The sequence below is a fragment of the Bombina bombina genome, chromosome 10 (genome assembly GCF_027579735.1).
Source record: "Bombina bombina isolate aBomBom1 chromosome 10, aBomBom1.pri, whole genome shotgun sequence".
NCBI classification, from domain to species: Eukaryota; Metazoa; Chordata; class Amphibia; order Anura; family Bombinatoridae; genus Bombina; species Bombina bombina.
The window spans coordinates 170,597,758-170,615,595 of record NC_069508.1 but is presented as its reverse complement, the minus strand read 5'-3'; the positions used below and the strand labels follow the sequence as shown (position 1 = coordinate 170,615,595).

Sequence of the window (17,838 nt, the reverse complement as noted above, 5' to 3'; positions counted from 1 at the left end):
AATATCTGTTACTCATTAATTCAACACGGTTTTTATATTGCCTATTAATTGTTTTTATAATTTTTTTTGCCTATTTGCACTTTATATCGCAGTTGGTCTATATGCTGTGTTAATCTTCATAGTCACTTTTTTGTTGAAATATCCAAAATATATTAGAGACTACTCTTTATTCATATATATTTCATTTTTAAATTTTAAGCCATTATAACTAGCATTTTGGCACTTCACATTGTCTGCTTTCTATTTTGTGTAAATATTGTCTTTCAGACTGGTTTTGGATTGCCAGTCATTGGATGTGAAGTTTAATTTAAAGTCAGTATATATTTTTTCAGCGCAAGGTTTTTTTGTTCTCCCTCCTCATGGACAGACTATTCCCCTGGGTGGAAGGATTGTCTGCTGAGAAAATCCGCCTCACAAATGTCCACACCCGGAATGTGGATTGCTGACAGTGAACAGCTGTGGGCCTCCGCCCACTACAGAATCTGAGATACTTCCTTCATCGCCAAGGAACTTCTCGTTCCCCCCTGATGGTTGATGTAAGCCACCGAAGATATATTGTCTGATTGTAATCTGATAAACTGGGATGAACCCAGAAGTGGCCAATCCTTCAAGGCATTGAAGATTGCCCATAGTTCCAAAACTGATCGGGAGGGAGGTCTCCTCCTGAGTCCACAACCCCTGTGCCTTCCTGGCACCCCAAACAGCTCCCCATCTGTATAGGCTTGAATCCGTAGTCACAACCTCCCAGGATGATCTTAAGAAGCACATCCCTCGGGACAGATGATCTGGACAGAGCCACCAAGAGAGTGATTCTCTCGACCAGCTGTCTAATACAATCTGTAGAGACAGATCAGAATGATTGCCGTTCCACTGTCTCAGCATGCACAGTTGTAAAGGTCTGAGATGGAACCTGGCAAAAGGAATGATGTCCATGCAGGACACCATGAGACCAATCAACTCTATACACTGAGCCAGAAATGGACTCAAGGAGGTCTGGAGGGCAAGACATGCCGAAGTTAGCTTGCAACATCTCTGGTCTGTTAGAAATAGCCTCATGGATATGGAGTCTATTATAGCACCCAGGAATTCCACCCTGGTACTTGGGATAAGAGAACTATTTTCCAAGTTTATCTCCCATCCATGTGATCAAAGAAGACTGAGAAGGGACTCCGAGTATTCTTCTTAAAGACGATAAGATGGTGCTTACACCAGAATATCATCCAAGTATGGGGATACTGTAATACCTTGAGTTCTGGCAATGGCTAGATCTATAGAGGTAATAAACTGGCCTTCCTGAACTAAAGGAAAGAAGGACCTTATCGTCTCCATCTTGAAGGAAGGGACACAGAGAGATGTGTTTAAGCACTTTAGGTCCAGTATTGGGCGGAATGTTCCCTCCTTCTTTGGGACCATGAAAAGGTTTGAATAAAACCCCAAACCTCTTTCTTCGATAGGCCCCGGGACAACAACTCCTAAGGAGGATAGGTCCCAAACACACCCTAGAAAGGCATCTCTCTGTAGACAGATTCGAGAGTAGGAATCTGCCCCTGGGCGGATGAGATTTGAAGCCTATCTTGTATCCCTGAGTACAACCTCCAGGACCAACGGATTCTGTACATCCCTGAACCAAGTGTCTGAAAAAAAGAGACAGTCTGCCCCCGACATGATCCGATTCCAGATTGGGGGCTGTCCCTTCATGCCGATCTGTTTTCGGCGGCTTCTTGTTCTGTTTGGACTTATTCCAAGACTGAGCCGGCTTCCAAGTACTCTTGGCTTGCTCAGGCTTGGAGGAGGATTGTTGTCATTGGGATTTGTCAGAACGAAAAGACGGAAAATTAGAAGATTTTCATCCCTTAGACTTGTTCTTCTTATCTTGCAGTAGGAAGGCACCCTTGCCTCCGGTAACGGTAGAAATAATGGAGTCCAGGCCTGGACCAAATAAAATCTTTCCCTTGAAGGGAAGAGAAAGGAGTCTGGACTTAGAAGTCATATCCGCAGACCAAGACTTCAACTAGAGCGCCCGGCGGGCTAGGACCGCAAAGCAAGAGGCCTATGCATTTAGGTGAATAATTTGCCTGTTTGCATCACAAATAAAAGAATAAGCAATTCTCAGAGCTTTAATTCTGTCTTAAATATCCTTGAGGGGAGACTCAACCTCAATGAGTTCCAACAAAGAGTCGCACCAGTAGGTAGCTGCTCCGGAAACCGCGGCAACTGCAGCTTCTGGACGAAATAAATATATGTATGTTGAAACATCTTTCTCAGAAAGGTTTCCATTTTCTTATCCATCAGCTCTCTGAACAAAGAACTATCCTCAAGAGGTATAGTAGTACGTTTAGCAAGCGTAGAGATAGAACCATCCACCTTAGGAATGGAGCCCCACAAATCCAGTTGAGAGCCCAGGAACCATTTTTTTTTAAAGTAGACAAGGGGGAAAAGGAAGATCCAATTCTTTCCCATTCGTTGTTAAAAATGTTCGCCATTTTAACCTGCGAACTTTCCTGTCTTCATAAATTCTATCTAATTTAGGTATCATAGGTTCTTCAGACAGCGTGGCCTCAGGAATCTCTAACGTAGACAGAACCTCCTTTAAAAAAATGCAAGTGCTCAATTTTAAATCTAAAGGAAGGATCCGCCGCAGCAGGAGGCTTAGACGCTAAGGACTCTGATCCCGAAAAATTACCCTCTGAAGCTACAGAGGTTAACTCATCATCAGATAACTGGGACATAATAGCTAAATCCGATAAATATTTAGATGACTCCGGGTCAGGAGAGCTATGTTTAACCTTTCTCTTGCGTTTGTTAGAGTGAGGTAATGCACTGAGGGCCGCAGACACCGCCGTTTGTAACTGCAAGGGAAAGTCGGCAGGAAGAAGACCCCTCCGGATGGAGGATTAGATGTGCTATGGGCAACTGCATGCGGAGTGGATAATGTAGCAAGGGTAGTAATCTCACGGGACGCCGAGTCCTGAGAGGTAGACGGCTCAGAGGGACTAATAACCTTAGCAGGCTTGTCTCCCTTCTTAGACTTTTTAACAGTGTTAAGGTATGTGGAACATAACTGAGTGGGCGGGAAAACCACGGTCTCCTCACAATATAAACAGGAATGATTTAGTATAGAAGGAGTACCTACTAACATGTCAGAGAGAGTCCTCCATAGCTCAGGTTATACACATAGTAGGACACAAATAAAAACTTTTTTTTTTAGTGTTTTTTTTTTATATATATACTTCCAATGGCTGGGGCACTCACCACCTCCTAGACCCAGACAGTTAACAGATGAAACACTCAGCAAGTTAATAGGAGCTGTGCAACACTTTCAAAAACGAAAGTGAAACCTGTTTGTTTCAGCGAAAAACACAGTCTATGAGCCCAGAAAATATAATCACACAAAGCAGCATGTAAATAATTAATATACTGATTAATTAACCCCAACTGTTCAATAAACCACCCTCAGAGGATATTAACCCTGGATACTATCAAGGTATAAAGGAGCCACACTGTGACCCTGTTATAGCGTTTTATGTGTAAAAAATTGAAGCAATCTTACCTCCAGGATCCATGCTGTGGAACAGAACATACATAGCCTCTCTAGAGTGACAGTCTTATAGCAGCGCTCCTGACATGGACTTGAGTGAGAGAAAGCAGGCAATGAAACTCGTCAACACTGGATGCTTAGGAACTGTTAGCAGTAGTCTGGATGGTTTCGTAGAAAAAAACTTTCCCTGCATCTCCAGGCTCTAACTTTCATCAATACCCTCACTGAGAGGTTGACATGACTACTTAAAACTCCAGTCCTATCTCGAAGGGCAGATACCCTTTTTTCACTTCTCTGCCACCTCCTATCGTGATGAAAGGCAAAGAATAACTGGGGTAATGAGGAAGTGGGAGGGATATTTAAGCCTTTGGCTGGGATGTCTTTGCCTCCTCCTGGTGGCCAGATGTTGTATTTCCCAACAGTAAGGAATGAAGCGTGGACTCTCCCTATCTGAGGAAAATAACAATTTAGAATAGTAACACATTTTTTAATTGTCTTTAATACACATTTAGAAGCTGTGTAGTGGCTTCACTTACACAGTTACTAATGTCCTTTAAGTGAACTAAGGGTTTGTTTCAACCAGGAACATTTTGTCTTCAATGGAAATATTGTAGTGGAATTATGGGTTTGGGAAGATTTTCCTACCAGTGTCAGATGATTAAATGTACATATAATAATAGTATTTGTTGCTTGTACACTGGGTGATAATTAATCATTTCTGGGCAGTATATTATCAAGGATATCACAAGACAAATCATAAAACAATTATGATATAGATACGATCTCATTGGTTAGCGTCGCATTTAATTCTTATCCTTAGCCTTTTTTTGTTAATAGATTTGTCTCCGTTTCATGGAGTTCATTTGCCAATAAACATTCAGGGTCTGCAATATGCATTTGTATAACACGATCTGAAGTTTCAGGGGCATCTGTGTCACTAGGTGTATGAATAAATATATTTTCATTTAGCTTCCTATGATGAAAAATGTCTCCAGTCCTTCACACCAGCTCTTGAAGACTTGAGAGAAATAAAATATCAGCGCAGGGTAATGATCCACAAATTGATGAATATTTTTAATTAAACGTTGCAGAACTAAGAGAGGAAAAAAAAATTCCTATGGGTTATAAATTCAGAGAATCTATGGAGGCCTTGGAATCAGCGGCGCTTGCCATTCACTACGCCTGCCTTTAAGACTCCTGTGGCAGATGAACATTTGTAAAACGGCACATCAGAGTCAAATTTCAAAGCCCAGCGAGCTCTTATGGTAATACGTTCTTGTTAGACATCTGATCATTTGTACTGGTTAGCTGTAATTACCGTTCTCTCTCAGCTCAAATTCTTTTAGTTTTAGTTAAAACTTAAAAGCTCTAATAGCACTGGAATGGCCAGAAAAAAAAAAACGCTTTAGTTCAAATGAATACTTTGGTTTTTTAAATGCTGTATAAAGTCTATGGTCCCGATGATTTAAAGGTCTCTGGGCTGGTTAGATTCTATAAGAATGCTGGCCAGTACTTCTATTACCCTGGTGGAATGATCTAAAGCCACTTTTTACCCTGAAAATAGGGGGTCCCGCTAAGGGGCGTATACTACATTTTCCTATGGGAAAGAGATGAGTACATTACAAAAGTGCACAATGAAAATTGTAATTTTAAAAATCTTACAAAAAGAATAATTGAACTATTCACACAAAAAACAGGAAACAATTTTGTATTGTTAAGGTGCTTAAAAAAACTTAAAATTTGCATGTAAATTACACAGGAATAAATCATATTAGATATGCACAGCGTAAAACGTAATTTAAATACACTGGATGTGCACAAAACACATAGAAATTTGTGGGCTGAACATGGGCGTGTATGACATAGTCTCTCAAATCCAAGCGTAATTATCTAAACATTTGCACATTCTAGATGTCACTTTTTTTTCTTTGCAACTTAAAATGCTTTTATCAAAATACTCAAAACACTAATTACTAATAACAGCAAATTTAAGAGACCGTGCACTGAAAACAGCGTAATTTATAGCGCTGATATGAAGGACGGTGTGGGGCTGATGTGAAGGACGGTGTGGCGCTGATGTAAAGGATGGCGTGGCGCTGATGTGAAGGACGATGTAGGACTGATGTGAAGGACTGTATGGGGCTGATGTGAAGGGGGTGTAGCGCTGATGTGAAGGATGGTGTGGCGCTGATGTGAAGGATGGTGTGGTACTGATGTGAAGGACGGTGTGGCGCTGATGTGAAGGATGGTGTGGCGCTGATGTGAAGGATGGTGTGGCGCTGATGTGAAGGATGGTGTGGTACTGATGTGAAGGACGGTGTGGTGCTGATGTGAAGGATGGTGTGGCGCTGATGTGAAGGATGGTGTGGTACTGATGTGAAGGATGGTGTGGCGCTGATGTGAAGGATGGTGTGGTACTGATGTGAAGGATGGTGTGGCACTGATGTGAAGGACGGTGTGGTGCTGATGTGAAGGACGGTGTGGTACTGATGTGAAGGACGGTGTGGTACTGATGTGAAGGACGGTGTGGTACTGATGTGAAGGACGGTGTGGTACTGATGTGAAGGACGGTGTGGTACTGATGTGAAGGACGGTGTGGTACTGATGTGAAGGATGGTGTGGTACTGATGTGAAGGACGGTGTGGTACTGATGTGAAGGAAGGTGTGGTGCTGATGTGAAGGATGGTGTGGCGCTGATGTGAAGGATGGTGTGGTGCTGATGTGAAGGACGGTGTGGTACTGATGTGAAGGACGGTGTGGCACTGATGTGAAGGACGGTGTGGCTCTGATGTGAAGGATGGTGTGGCACTGATGTGAAGGATGGTGTGGCTCTGATGTGAAGGATGGTGTGGTACTGATGTGAAGGACGGTGTGGTACTGATGTGAAGGACGGTGTGGTGCTGATGTGAAGGACGGTGTGGTGCTGATGTGAAGGATGGTGTGGCGCTGATGTGAAGGATGGTGTGGTGCTGATGTGAAGGACGGTGTGGTACTGATGTGAAGGACGGTGTGGCACTGATGTGAAGGACGGTGTGGCTCTGATGTGAAGGATGGTGTGGCACTGATGTGAAGGATGGTGTGGCTCTGATGTGAAGGATGGTGTGGTACTGATGTGAAGGATGGTGTGGTACTGATGTGAAGGACGCTGTGGTACTGATGTGAAGGATGGTGTGGCTCTGATGTGAAGGATGGTGTTGCTCTGATGTGGAGGATGGAGTGGTACTGATGTGAAGGATGGTGTGGCTCTGATGTGAAGGATGGTGTGGCTCTGATGTGAAGGATGGTGTGGCTCTGATGTGAAGGATGGTGTGGTACTGATGTGAAGGATGGTGTGGTGCTGATGTGAAGGGGGTGTGGGGCTGATGGGAAAGGGGGGTGGTGCTGATGTGAAGGGCAAATTAAATAATAGAAGCAAATTGGAATGTTGTTTAAAATTGTATTATCTATCTGAATCATGAAAGAAAATGTTAGGGTTTCATGTCCCTTTAAGTGTTTGTGTATTTTAATAATGCATTAATTTTTGCATACAACTGTGCTTAATGCCTACAAAGGATGTGAAGGGGGGTGTGGCGCTAATGTGAAACGGGTGTGGGGCTGATGTGAAGGGGGGTGTGGGGCTGATGTGAAGGGGGTGTGGAGCTGATGTGAAGGGGGGTGTGGGGCTGATGTGAAGGGGGGTGTGGGGCTTATGTGAAGGGAGGTGTGGCGCTGATGTGAAGGGAGGTGTGGCGCTGATGTGAAGGATTGCGTGGCGCTGATGTGAAGGATGGCGTGGCGCTGAAGTGAAGGATGGCGTGGCGCTGATGTGAGGATGGCGTGGCGCTGATGTGAAGGGCAAATTAAATAATAGAAGCAAATTGGAATGTTGTTTAAAACTGTATTATCTATCTGAATCATGAAAGAAAATGTTGGGGTTTCATGTCCCTTTAAGTGTTAGTGTATTTTAATATTGCACTACTTTTTGCATACAACTGTGCTTAACGCCTCCAAAGGATGAGAAGGGGGTGTGGCGCTGATGTGAAGGGGGGTGTGGGGCTGATGTGAAGAAGGGGTGTGGGGCTGATGTGAAGGAGGGGTGTAGCACTGATGTGAAGGGGGGTGTAGCACTGATGTGAAGGGGGTGTAGCACTGATGTGAAGAGTGGTGTGGGGCTGATGTGAAGAGTGGTGTGGGGCTGATGTGAATTGGGTGTGGGGCTGATGTGAAGGGGGTGTGGCGCTGATGTGAAGGGGGGTGTGGGTCTGATGTGAAGAAGGGTGTGGGGCTGATGTGAAGGGGGATGTGGGGCTGATGTGAAGGGGGGTGTAGCACTGATGTGAAAGGGGGTGTAGCACTGATGTGAAGGGGAGTGTAGCACTGATGTGAAGGGGGTGTGGCGTTGATGTGAAGGAGGTGTGGGGCTGATGTGAAGGACGGTGTGGGGCTGATGTGAAGGACGGTGTGGGGCTGATGTGAAGGATGGTGTGGGGCTGATGTGAAGGACGGTGTGGGGCTGATGTGAAGGACGGTGTGGGGCTGAGGTGAAGGACGGTGTGGGGCTGAGGTGAAGGACGGTGTGGGGCTGATGTGAAGGACGGTGTGGGGCTGATGTGAAGGACGCTGTGGGGCTGATGTGAAGGACGGTGTGGGGCTGATGTGAAGGACGGTGTGGTGCTGATGTGAAGGACGGTGTGGTGCTGATGTGAAGGACGGTGTGGTACTGATGTGAAGGACGGTGTGGTACTGATGTGAAGGACGGTGTGGTACTGATGTGAAGGGGGTGTGGTGCTGATGTGAAGGACGGTGTGGTACTGATGTGAAGGGGGTGTGGTGCTGATGTGAAGGGGGGTGTGGGGCTGATGTGAAGGGGGTGTGGTGCTGATGTGAAGGGGGATGTGGGGCTGATGTGAAGGGGGGTGTGGTACTGATGTGAAGGGGGTGTGGTACTGATGTGAAGGGGGGTGTGGGGCTGATGTGAAGGGGGTGTGGTGCTGATGTGAAGGGGGATGTGGGGCTGATGTGAAGGGGGGTGTAGCACTGATGTGAAGGGGGGTGTAGCACTGATGTGAAGGGGGGTGTAGCACTGATGTGAAGGGGAATGTAGCACTGATGTGAAGGGGAGTGTAGCACTGATGTGAAGGGGGTGTGGCGTTGATGTGAAGGAGGTGTGGGGCTGATGTGAAGGACGGTGTGGGGCTGATGTGAAGGACGGTGTGGGGCTGATGTGAAGGACGGTGTGGGGCTGAGGTGAAGGACGGTGTGGGGCTGAGGTGAAGGACGGTGTGGGGCTGATGTGAAGGACGGTGTGGGGCTGATGTGAAGGACGGTGTGGTGCTGATGTGAAGGACGGTGTGGTGCTGATGTGAAGGACGGTGTGGTACTGATGTGAAGGACGGTGTGGTACTGATGTGAAGGACGGTGTGGTACTGATGTGAAGGACGGTGTGGTGCTGATGTGAAGGACGGTGTGGTGCTAATGTGAAGGACGGTGTGGTGCTGATGTGAAGGGGGTGTGGCGCTGATGTGAAGGACTGTGTAGTGCTGATGTGAAGGATGGCGTGGCGCTGATGTGAAGGACGGTGTGGAGCTGATGTGAAGGACGGTGTGGAGCTGATGTGAAGGACGGTGTGGAGCTGATGTGAAGGACGGTGTGGCGCTGATGTGAAGGATGGTGTGGAGCCAACGTGAAGGACGGTGTGGAGCTGATGTGAAGGATGGTGTGGAGCCAACGTGAAGGACGGTGTGGAGCTGATGTGAAGGATGATGTGGAGCTGATGTGAAGGACTGTGTGGTGCTGATGTGAAGGATAGTGTGGCGCTGATGTGAAGGATGGCGTGGCGCTGATGTGAAGGATGGCGTGGCGCTGATGTGAAGGATGGCGTGGCGCTGATGTGAAGGATGGCGTGGCGCTGATGTGAAGGGCAAATTAAATAATCGAAGCAAATTGGAATGTTGTTTAAAATTGTATTATCTATCTGAATCATGAAAGAAAATGTTAGGGTTTCATGTCCCTTTAAGTGTTAGTGTATTTTAATATTGCACTACTTTTTGCATACAACTGTGCTTAACGCCTCCAAAGTATGTGAAGGGGGGTGTGGCGCTGATGTGAAGGGGGTGTGGGGCTGATGTGAAGGGGGGGGGGTGGGGCTGGGGAGTGTAGCACTAATGTGAAGGGGGTGTGGCGCTGATGTGAAAGCGGTGTGGGGCTGATGTGAAGGGGGTGTGGGGCTGATGTGAAGGGGGTGTGGGGCTGATGTGAAGGACGGTGTGGCACTGATGTGAAGGACGGTGTGGCGCTGATGTGAAGGACGGTGTGGCGCTGATGTGAAGGATGGTGTGGCGCTGATGTAAAGGACGGTGTGGGGCTGATGTGAAGGATGGTGTGGCGCTGATGTAAAGGACGGTGTGGGGCTGATGTGAAGGACGGTGTGGCGCTGATGTCAAGGACTGTGTGGCACTGATGTGAAGGACGGTGTAGGGCTCATGTAAAGGACGGTGTGGCGCTGATGTCAAGGACTGAGTGGCACTGATGTGAAGGACGGTGTTGTGCTGATGTGAAGGACGGTGTGGTACTGATGTGAAGGACGGTGTGGTACTGATGTGAAGGACGGTGTGGTGCTAATGTGAAGGGGATGTGGTGCTGATGTGAAGGACGGTGTGGTACTGATGTGAAGGACGGTGTGGTACTGATGTGAAGGACGGTGTGGTACTGATGTGAAGGACGGTGTGGTACTGATGTGAAGAATGGTGTAGCACTGATGTGAAGGATGGTGTAGCACTGATGTGAAGGATGGTGTAGCACTGATGTGAAGGACGGTGTAGCACTGATGTGAAGGATGGCGTGGCGCTGATGTGAAAGGGGGGTGGTGCTGATGTGAAGGATGGTGTGGCACTGATGTGAAGGATGGTGTGGCGCTGATGTGAATGATGTATGGTGCTGATGTGAAGGATGGTGTGGCGCTGATGTGAAAGGGGGGTGGTGCTGATGTGAAGGATGGTGTGGCGCTGATGTGAAAGGGGGGTGGTGCTGATGTGAAGGATGGTGTGGCACTGATGTGAAGGATGGTGTGGCACTGATGTGAAGGTTGGTGTGGCACTGATGTGAAGGATGGCGTGGCACTGATGTGAAGGATGGCGTGGCACTGATGTGAAGGATGGCGTGGCGCTGATGTGAAAGGGGGGTGGTGCTGATGTGAAGGATGGTGTAGGGCTTATGTGAAGGACGGTGTGGTACTGATGTGAAGGACGGTGTGGTACTGATGTGAAGGATGGTGTGGCACTGATGTGAAGGATGGCGTGGCACTGATGTGAAGGATGGCGTGGCACTGATGTGTAGGGCAAATTAAATAATAGAAGCAAATTGGAATGTTGTTTAAAATTGTATTATCTATCTGAATCATGAAAGAAAATGTTTGGGTTTCATGTTCCTTTAAGTGTTCGTGTATTTTAATATTGCACTACTTTTTGCATACAACTGTGCTTAAAGGGACACTGTACCCAAAAATTTTCTTTCGTGATTCAGATTGAGCATGACATTTTAAGCAACTTTCTAATTTACTCCTATTATCAAATTTTCTTCATTCTCTTGGTATCTTTATTTGAAATGCAAGAATGTAAGTTTAGATGCCGGCCCACTTTTGGTGAACAACCTGGGTTGTCCTTGCTGATTAGTGGATAAATTCATCCACCAATAAAAAAGTGCTATCCAGAGTACTGAAACCAAAAAAAAGCTTAGATGCCTTCTTTTTCAAATAATGATAGCAAGAGAACTAAGAAAAATTGATAATAGGAGTAAATTAGAAAGTTGCTTAAAATTGCATGCTCTTTCTGAATTACAAAAGAAAAAATTTGGGTTCAGTGTCCCTTTAACGCCTGCAAAGGAGTTAAAGACATAGTTGAAGTCAACTATGCACTACTGGGAGCCAGCTGAGCATATCTGGTGAGACAATGAGAAGAGGCATATGTGTGCAACCACCAATCACTAATGCTGAGTAATGCATTTCCGCTCCTGAGTGTACCTAGGTATGTTTTTCAAAAAAGGATACCAAGAAAACAAAGTCAATTTGATAAGCCGACTTCATCATCTAAAGCAGATTTGGAACTTGGTAGATGTACATTTTCTAGAGTTTTGGTACCAAATCCATCAGGGCTAGGGCTTTTCCCAGAAGGTAAATTCCTGACTGCAGGCGAGTCAGTACAAGAGACACTAAACTCTATAGTGACAAAGAATATAACAGTATTATCCTCATAAGAGTTATAGTTATGAAAAACAAGAGGGTGGTATATAAACAGACCAACCATCCACCTGTGTAATATTACATTTATTCTAGTGAAGCCTTATGAGTTAAAGATAGAGGGTCAGGTTAAACAGTCTGGTTCATTGTAATAACAACAAAAGCACAAAGCAAAGGCTTATACTTAATAGAAATCATTGCATTATGCATTTTTAAAAGGATTTTACCTTTAAATGCTTTTTTAACGTAATTTCTGTAGTGTCTTTTACTTCCTGTCCAGCCCCTCAAGGAGGAGGCGGCCTCAACAGGAAGACAAAGGTATAGTGTTTATTTTGCAGCGTTGCTAGGAGACACCATAAAATAGCTCGAGTCAGTTTATTGCCCATAATAAATATAGGTCTTCAGCTGTAAAAATTATGTGACCTAAAACTTAAGTTTTGCAATGTCCTCTTCCTTGTTTAGCTGTTGGCAGGGGCTAGACTGAGAATTTCTAAGTGGTTTGCCTTTTTTTTAACACAATCTGTTTATTATTATGTTAACTTTAATCTAAAGTAAAGTAATAATAACTGTTTTTACAAAAGAAGTATTTTTTTTATATCCTTTTAACAATTATTATTGATGGCCACTAGGTGGCACTGGTGGAAAGCTAAAGACAAAGCACTAGTACTTTTTACAAAAATAATCTTGTACCAACACTAGGCTGTGTAAAATCTGCCTATAGGTTTGTGCTTAATAAAAACAAGAGATTGTTATGTTCCTGAGAACAGTGCATGTATACAGTTGAAAAGGTGTGAATGAAGGGAATTTTGAGCTTTTATATTGTTCCTGAACAGCGAGCGGTCACTGGGTGTCGTTTACATCTACTGGTTTTAGCAACAATAAATAATTAGCAACATGATCACTCTGTGAGCCATACAGGTACAAAAGCCTTTATCCAAACTGCTTGGGACTTTGATTTGGATTTGGGAATATTTGTATATTTGCATCTGTAAAATGCGACAGTTTGGCGAGGGGATAGGACCATTACACATCATATATTCTTGTATGAACCCACAAATCAGGTGTCAAATCTTGCAGATGGTAGATGAGGTACCCACTTTGTTTATATAGTTTAAGCACATTATTTAACCCTTTCCTGACGTTAGGATGTCCCATGACGTCCTAACTGCGATCGCGTGATTTCAATTTGTTTACATCGGAATGTTGTTCCAATGTAGACAAATTTCACTCGTCATAAAAGGGTTAAGCACACTATGTCCACACGATGATAATCTATTTAAATATAGATATGTTAAGATTTTTACAGCAACACTAATTTAAGTTGATAACAATCTTTATATGTGAGTTTGTTATGAAATGATGATCACTTGATGTGAAATCAGTAAAGAAATTTGTAATGATTAGTATAACCGAATACTATTCATAATAGTATACATGATTGGTTGTGCGCATCATTGGGGGAGGGGCTTATGATGTCTCTTTGAACACAGCTTTTTGCACAGTTTTCTTTGTCTGAGGAATGGGAGAACGCCACAAAACATCACATTAAAGTTTTTAGTGGTCTTTAAATCCAGTGAGTGCAATTCCTTGTGGAGTATAATTATTGGACATTTTTAAAAGTCTAAATTTTGGAAGAATTCTGGAATTTTGAATACCGGATTTGGGGATTTGTACCTGTACCAATTAATTTTATCAGATAATGGGACATCAAAGTCATGTAAGTATATCTTTAGTGACACACAGCATGTCCTGAACATCCAGCCTCTCAAATGCAAAAAATTCAAATAAAACAGGGCTATTTAAATACCTTCAAAACATTACAGATTAATATAAAACATATAGTATGACAAAACTGGAAAACTGTAACAATGCTGAGAGACAACCACACAAGTACAAATGAATTCTACATGCTGCAGCAGACAGGTGAAACATTCAGACCACGTCTTTAGAACATCCTGCAAAACCCTCCGCCAGCCCCTCCAGCGAGACTACGTTACCGTAACAAAACCGACACGTAGCAGACATTTATATAAACTGTTTTACAGATGTATTTGAAGTGTTGTGGCTGTAATTATTGTTCTATTATTTTTTATTTCTATGTGATTATTGTTCTGCCATACTGCTAGCGGATCCCGATTGGTGTGCGAGATTCCCCGTATTGGGCACCTCACGCAACTACATATGTGAAGCGATGATCAGTGAATTTACCTCTAGGGCCCTCTTCCTCCTCTAATAGATCTGTTTAGTCTTATGTTTTTGTATCTTAGTACAAATCCTTGTCATTGTATACCCCTGTGGTGACATAGCTTAAAGATTTTATCCCTGGAATATTCACATAACTGGTTTTAAAATACCTTCCCCCAGATACATCTTTGTCTCTTAGCTAGGTGTTTCATCTTGGTTTTAAAGACACTCCGATTAGCCTTTGATTGGCATGTGATAGGCCAGACCCTTTTGAATTGAGCATAGCATACAATTGGGAACGTAACTCTCTCTCCCCTCTCCTGATGACAATTCCTGATTTTGGACACAAACATTAGAGAATTTGGCTAAGTATTCCTGGGATAAAAATCTGTGATTATTTTATTTAATTAGCAGTGTTGCACAAATTGGTGTTGTGGTAGATAGAGTTGCCTTGTATTATTATTCAGACTGTTTTGCTGTAAAATATATGTGTATATATATATCTCTATCTCTAAATATTTCTCTTATTACAACATATATAAAATGGTTCCTAATAAATTCTTTGGAAATAATGGAGACCCTTTATGGTCTTTTAACTTAGTTCTAACAGTTTAGTGTTTTTTTACCATAGAATTATATTTAGTATTAAATTAGAATTATATTTAGTTTAAATTAAAAATCAAGATTCAATTTAAAAACCACAACCCCTATGGCTGTACCCAGCGCTACGGAATTTTGCGGCACCATACAAATAAATGATAATAATAATATTAATAATACATCTTATAATGTCTATGAGTCTAGGTCACTGTCACAAGATAGAATATGAAGCACCTTTTACCATTACCTAAAGATTATAAAACAGTAATACAATCACACTTACAAAATGAAGCCGCTGTCTAGCGCTGTGCGTCCTTAACATATTCTTGACTCTCGTATGGATTTCCTCCCAGTTTACCGTTGCTCTGTGATGAGACTGGAACCTGCAAGAAAATGGATTTATAAACATGACTATCATTTTTCTGTAGCTTCAGTAAATGGCAGCAATGAGATGATGTTACTGAGTTAATATCAGGTTTGTAGCAGAGTGAATGGTGCTGCTACAATAAGATTGAACATATATTTGTATTAGAGCAGAGAACACTGCAATGTAATATTTATCTACAGAACAGAAAAAGCTCTTGTGCTGCAATCTGTAATAATGTACAACAGCGCGGACCCTAATCCAGAACAGGGAAATTCTCTGCCATGTAGTCTATAAGGAGGGCTTCTATATTAACCCATTAGCTGTTGGACACCAGTTAAGGGGATTAAAGGGACAGGGTGCTGTAAAATGCTCTCCTAAATAATGATACATTTACCAGCTGGAGTGCATTAAAGGGACACTGTACCTGTAGAGCATATTGTTCCTTAAGGTTTATCGTTGTATATTAAATAGCTGTTTTTGCCATTTGAAACCACAATGCATTAAAATGGAATGAACTTGCAGGGAGATAAGACTACCTTATCACTCTTCATCCATACAAAGGCTTCCCTATCGTGTATTTTTCTGTATACCAAAACCCAATATATGCGGCCTGGTGATCAGAAACTCGTCAGGATGGAGATGAATCACACAAACGCTTTGGGATTTTTTTTTGCAGAATCCTACATAGTAGCTCACAAGTTCAAATCTACCTTTATACAATTACTGAGGGACCTCACAGGGCGAGACTTGTTAGATAATCTGGCCAGCGTAAAGAGATTTACATCATCATTCTAGCGAGAACAACATTTTAGCGCTTATCTCTCCTACCCATACTGGGAGTGTATCTTTTTCTGCTGGTTATATTTGCATATATTTTTTAAAGTCAATACTTATTTCTCTTGTTAAGTGTATCCAGTCCACGGATCATCCATTACTTATGGGATATATTCTCCTTCCCAACAGGAAGTTGCAAGAGTCCACCCACAGCAAAGCTGCTATATAGCTCCTCCCCTAACTGCCATTACCAGTCATTCTCTTGCAAGTCTCAACATAGATAGGAGGTCGTGAGAGTCTGTGGTTTTTTATACTTAGTTTATTTCTTCAATCAAAAGTTTGTTATTTTTAAATGGCACCGGAGTGTGCTGTTTATCTCAGGCAGTATTTGGAAGAAGAATCTGCCTGCGTTTTTTCTATGATCTTAGCAGACGTAACTAAGATCCAGTTGCTGTTCTCACACATTCTGAGGAGTAAGGTACTTCAGAGGGGGAATGGCGTGCAGGTTTTCCTGCAAATAAGGTATGTGCAGTAAAATATTTTTCTAAGGAATGGAATTGACTAAGAAAATACTGCTGATACCGAAGTAATGTAAGTACAGCCTTTAAATGCAGTGAAAGCGACTGGTACCAGGCTGATTGATAGAGATATATGCTAAGGTATGTGCAGTAATATATTTTTCTAAGGAATGGAATTGACTAAGAAAATACTGCTGATACCGAAGTAATGTAAGTAAAGCCTTAAATGCAGCGATAGCGACTGGTATCAGGCTTATTAATAGAGATACATACTCTTATAAGAATGTGTTTTAAAACATTTGCTGGCATGTTTAATCGTTTTTTAACATATGTTTGGTGATAAAACTTATTAGGGCCTAATTTTTCCACATGGCTGGCTTAAATTTTGCATAGAAACAGTTATAGGGAAGGTAATCCACAGCTCAGCTGTGGCAGTTTTGTTGTGTCTGTTTAAAAAAATGTCGTTTTTTTTTTTTTATTTTTTTTTTTTATCTGTTTTTTGCATTAAGGGGTTAATCATCCATTTGCAAGTGGGTGCAATGCTCTGTTAACTTATTACATGTACTGTAAAAATTTCGTTTGATTTACTGCCTTTTTTCACTGTTTTTCAAATTTTGACAAAATTTGTTTCTCTTAAAGGCACAGTAACGTTTGTTATATTTGCTTGTTAACTTGATTTAAAGTGTTTTCCAAGCTTACTAGTCTCTTTATTAGTTCTAACATGTCTAACATAGAGGAGGCTCTGTGTTTATTATGTTTAAAGCCATGGTGGAACCCCATTTTAGAATGTGTACCAGATGTACTGATTTCATGTTAAACAATAAAGATCATTTTTTGTATTTAAAAACATTATCACCAGAGGATTCTGTCGAGGGGGAAGTTATGCCGACTAACTCTCCCCACGTGTCAGACCCTTTGACTCCCGCTTTAGGGACTCACGCTCAAATGGCGCCAAGTACATCAAGGGCACCCATAGCGTTTATTTTACCAGAGGATTCTGTCGAGGGGGAAGTTATGCCGACTAACTCTCCCCACGTGTCAGACCCTTTGACTCCCGCTCCAGGGACTCACGCTCAAATGGCGCCAAGTATATCAATGGCGCCCATAGCGTTTATTTTACAAGACATGGCAAAGGTTGTGTATAATACACTGGCAGCAGTATTAGTCAGACTACCTGAAATTAAAGGAAAGCAAAACAGCTCTGGGGGTAGATACAGAGCATACAGACGCTTTAAGAACCATGTCTGATACTACCTCACAATATGCTTAGTCTGTGGGTGATATTTGTGACTCAGGGAAGATGATTTAACCTGATTCTGATATTTCTACATTTAAAATTTATGCTTGAGAACCTCCACTTGTTGCTCAGGGAGGCTTTAGCTGCTCTGAATGAATGTGTACAATCGCAGTGCCAGAGAAATTGTGTAGACTGGATAAATAATATGCAGTGCCGGTGTGTACTTATGTTTTTCCAATACCTAAAGAGGTTTACTAAAATTTTTCATAAGGAATGGGATAGACCAGGTGTGCCGTTCTCTTCCCCTCCTATTTTTTAGAAGAATGTTTTCTAATAGTTGCCACCACACGGGACTTATGGCAGACAGTTCCTAAGGTGGAGAGAAGAGTTTCTACTCTAGCTAAGCGT

General features: G+C 42.9%; 1 protein-coding gene across 4 annotated transcripts in view; it reads right to left on the bottom strand.

The window, feature by feature from the left end:
• Nucleotides 1-17,838, bottom strand: part of SPATA6 (spermatogenesis associated 6) — a 182,058-nt gene that overhangs the window by 65,396 nt on the left and 98,824 nt on the right. For all 4 annotated transcript variants that reach the window (XM_053693500.1, XM_053693499.1, XM_053693502.1 and 1 more), the window contains one exon: nucleotides 14,818-14,917. In XM_053693500.1, coding sequence (XP_053549475.1) covers nucleotides 14,818-14,917 — 100 coding nt within the window. The remainder of the gene's footprint in view (nucleotides 1-14,817; nucleotides 14,918-17,838) is intronic.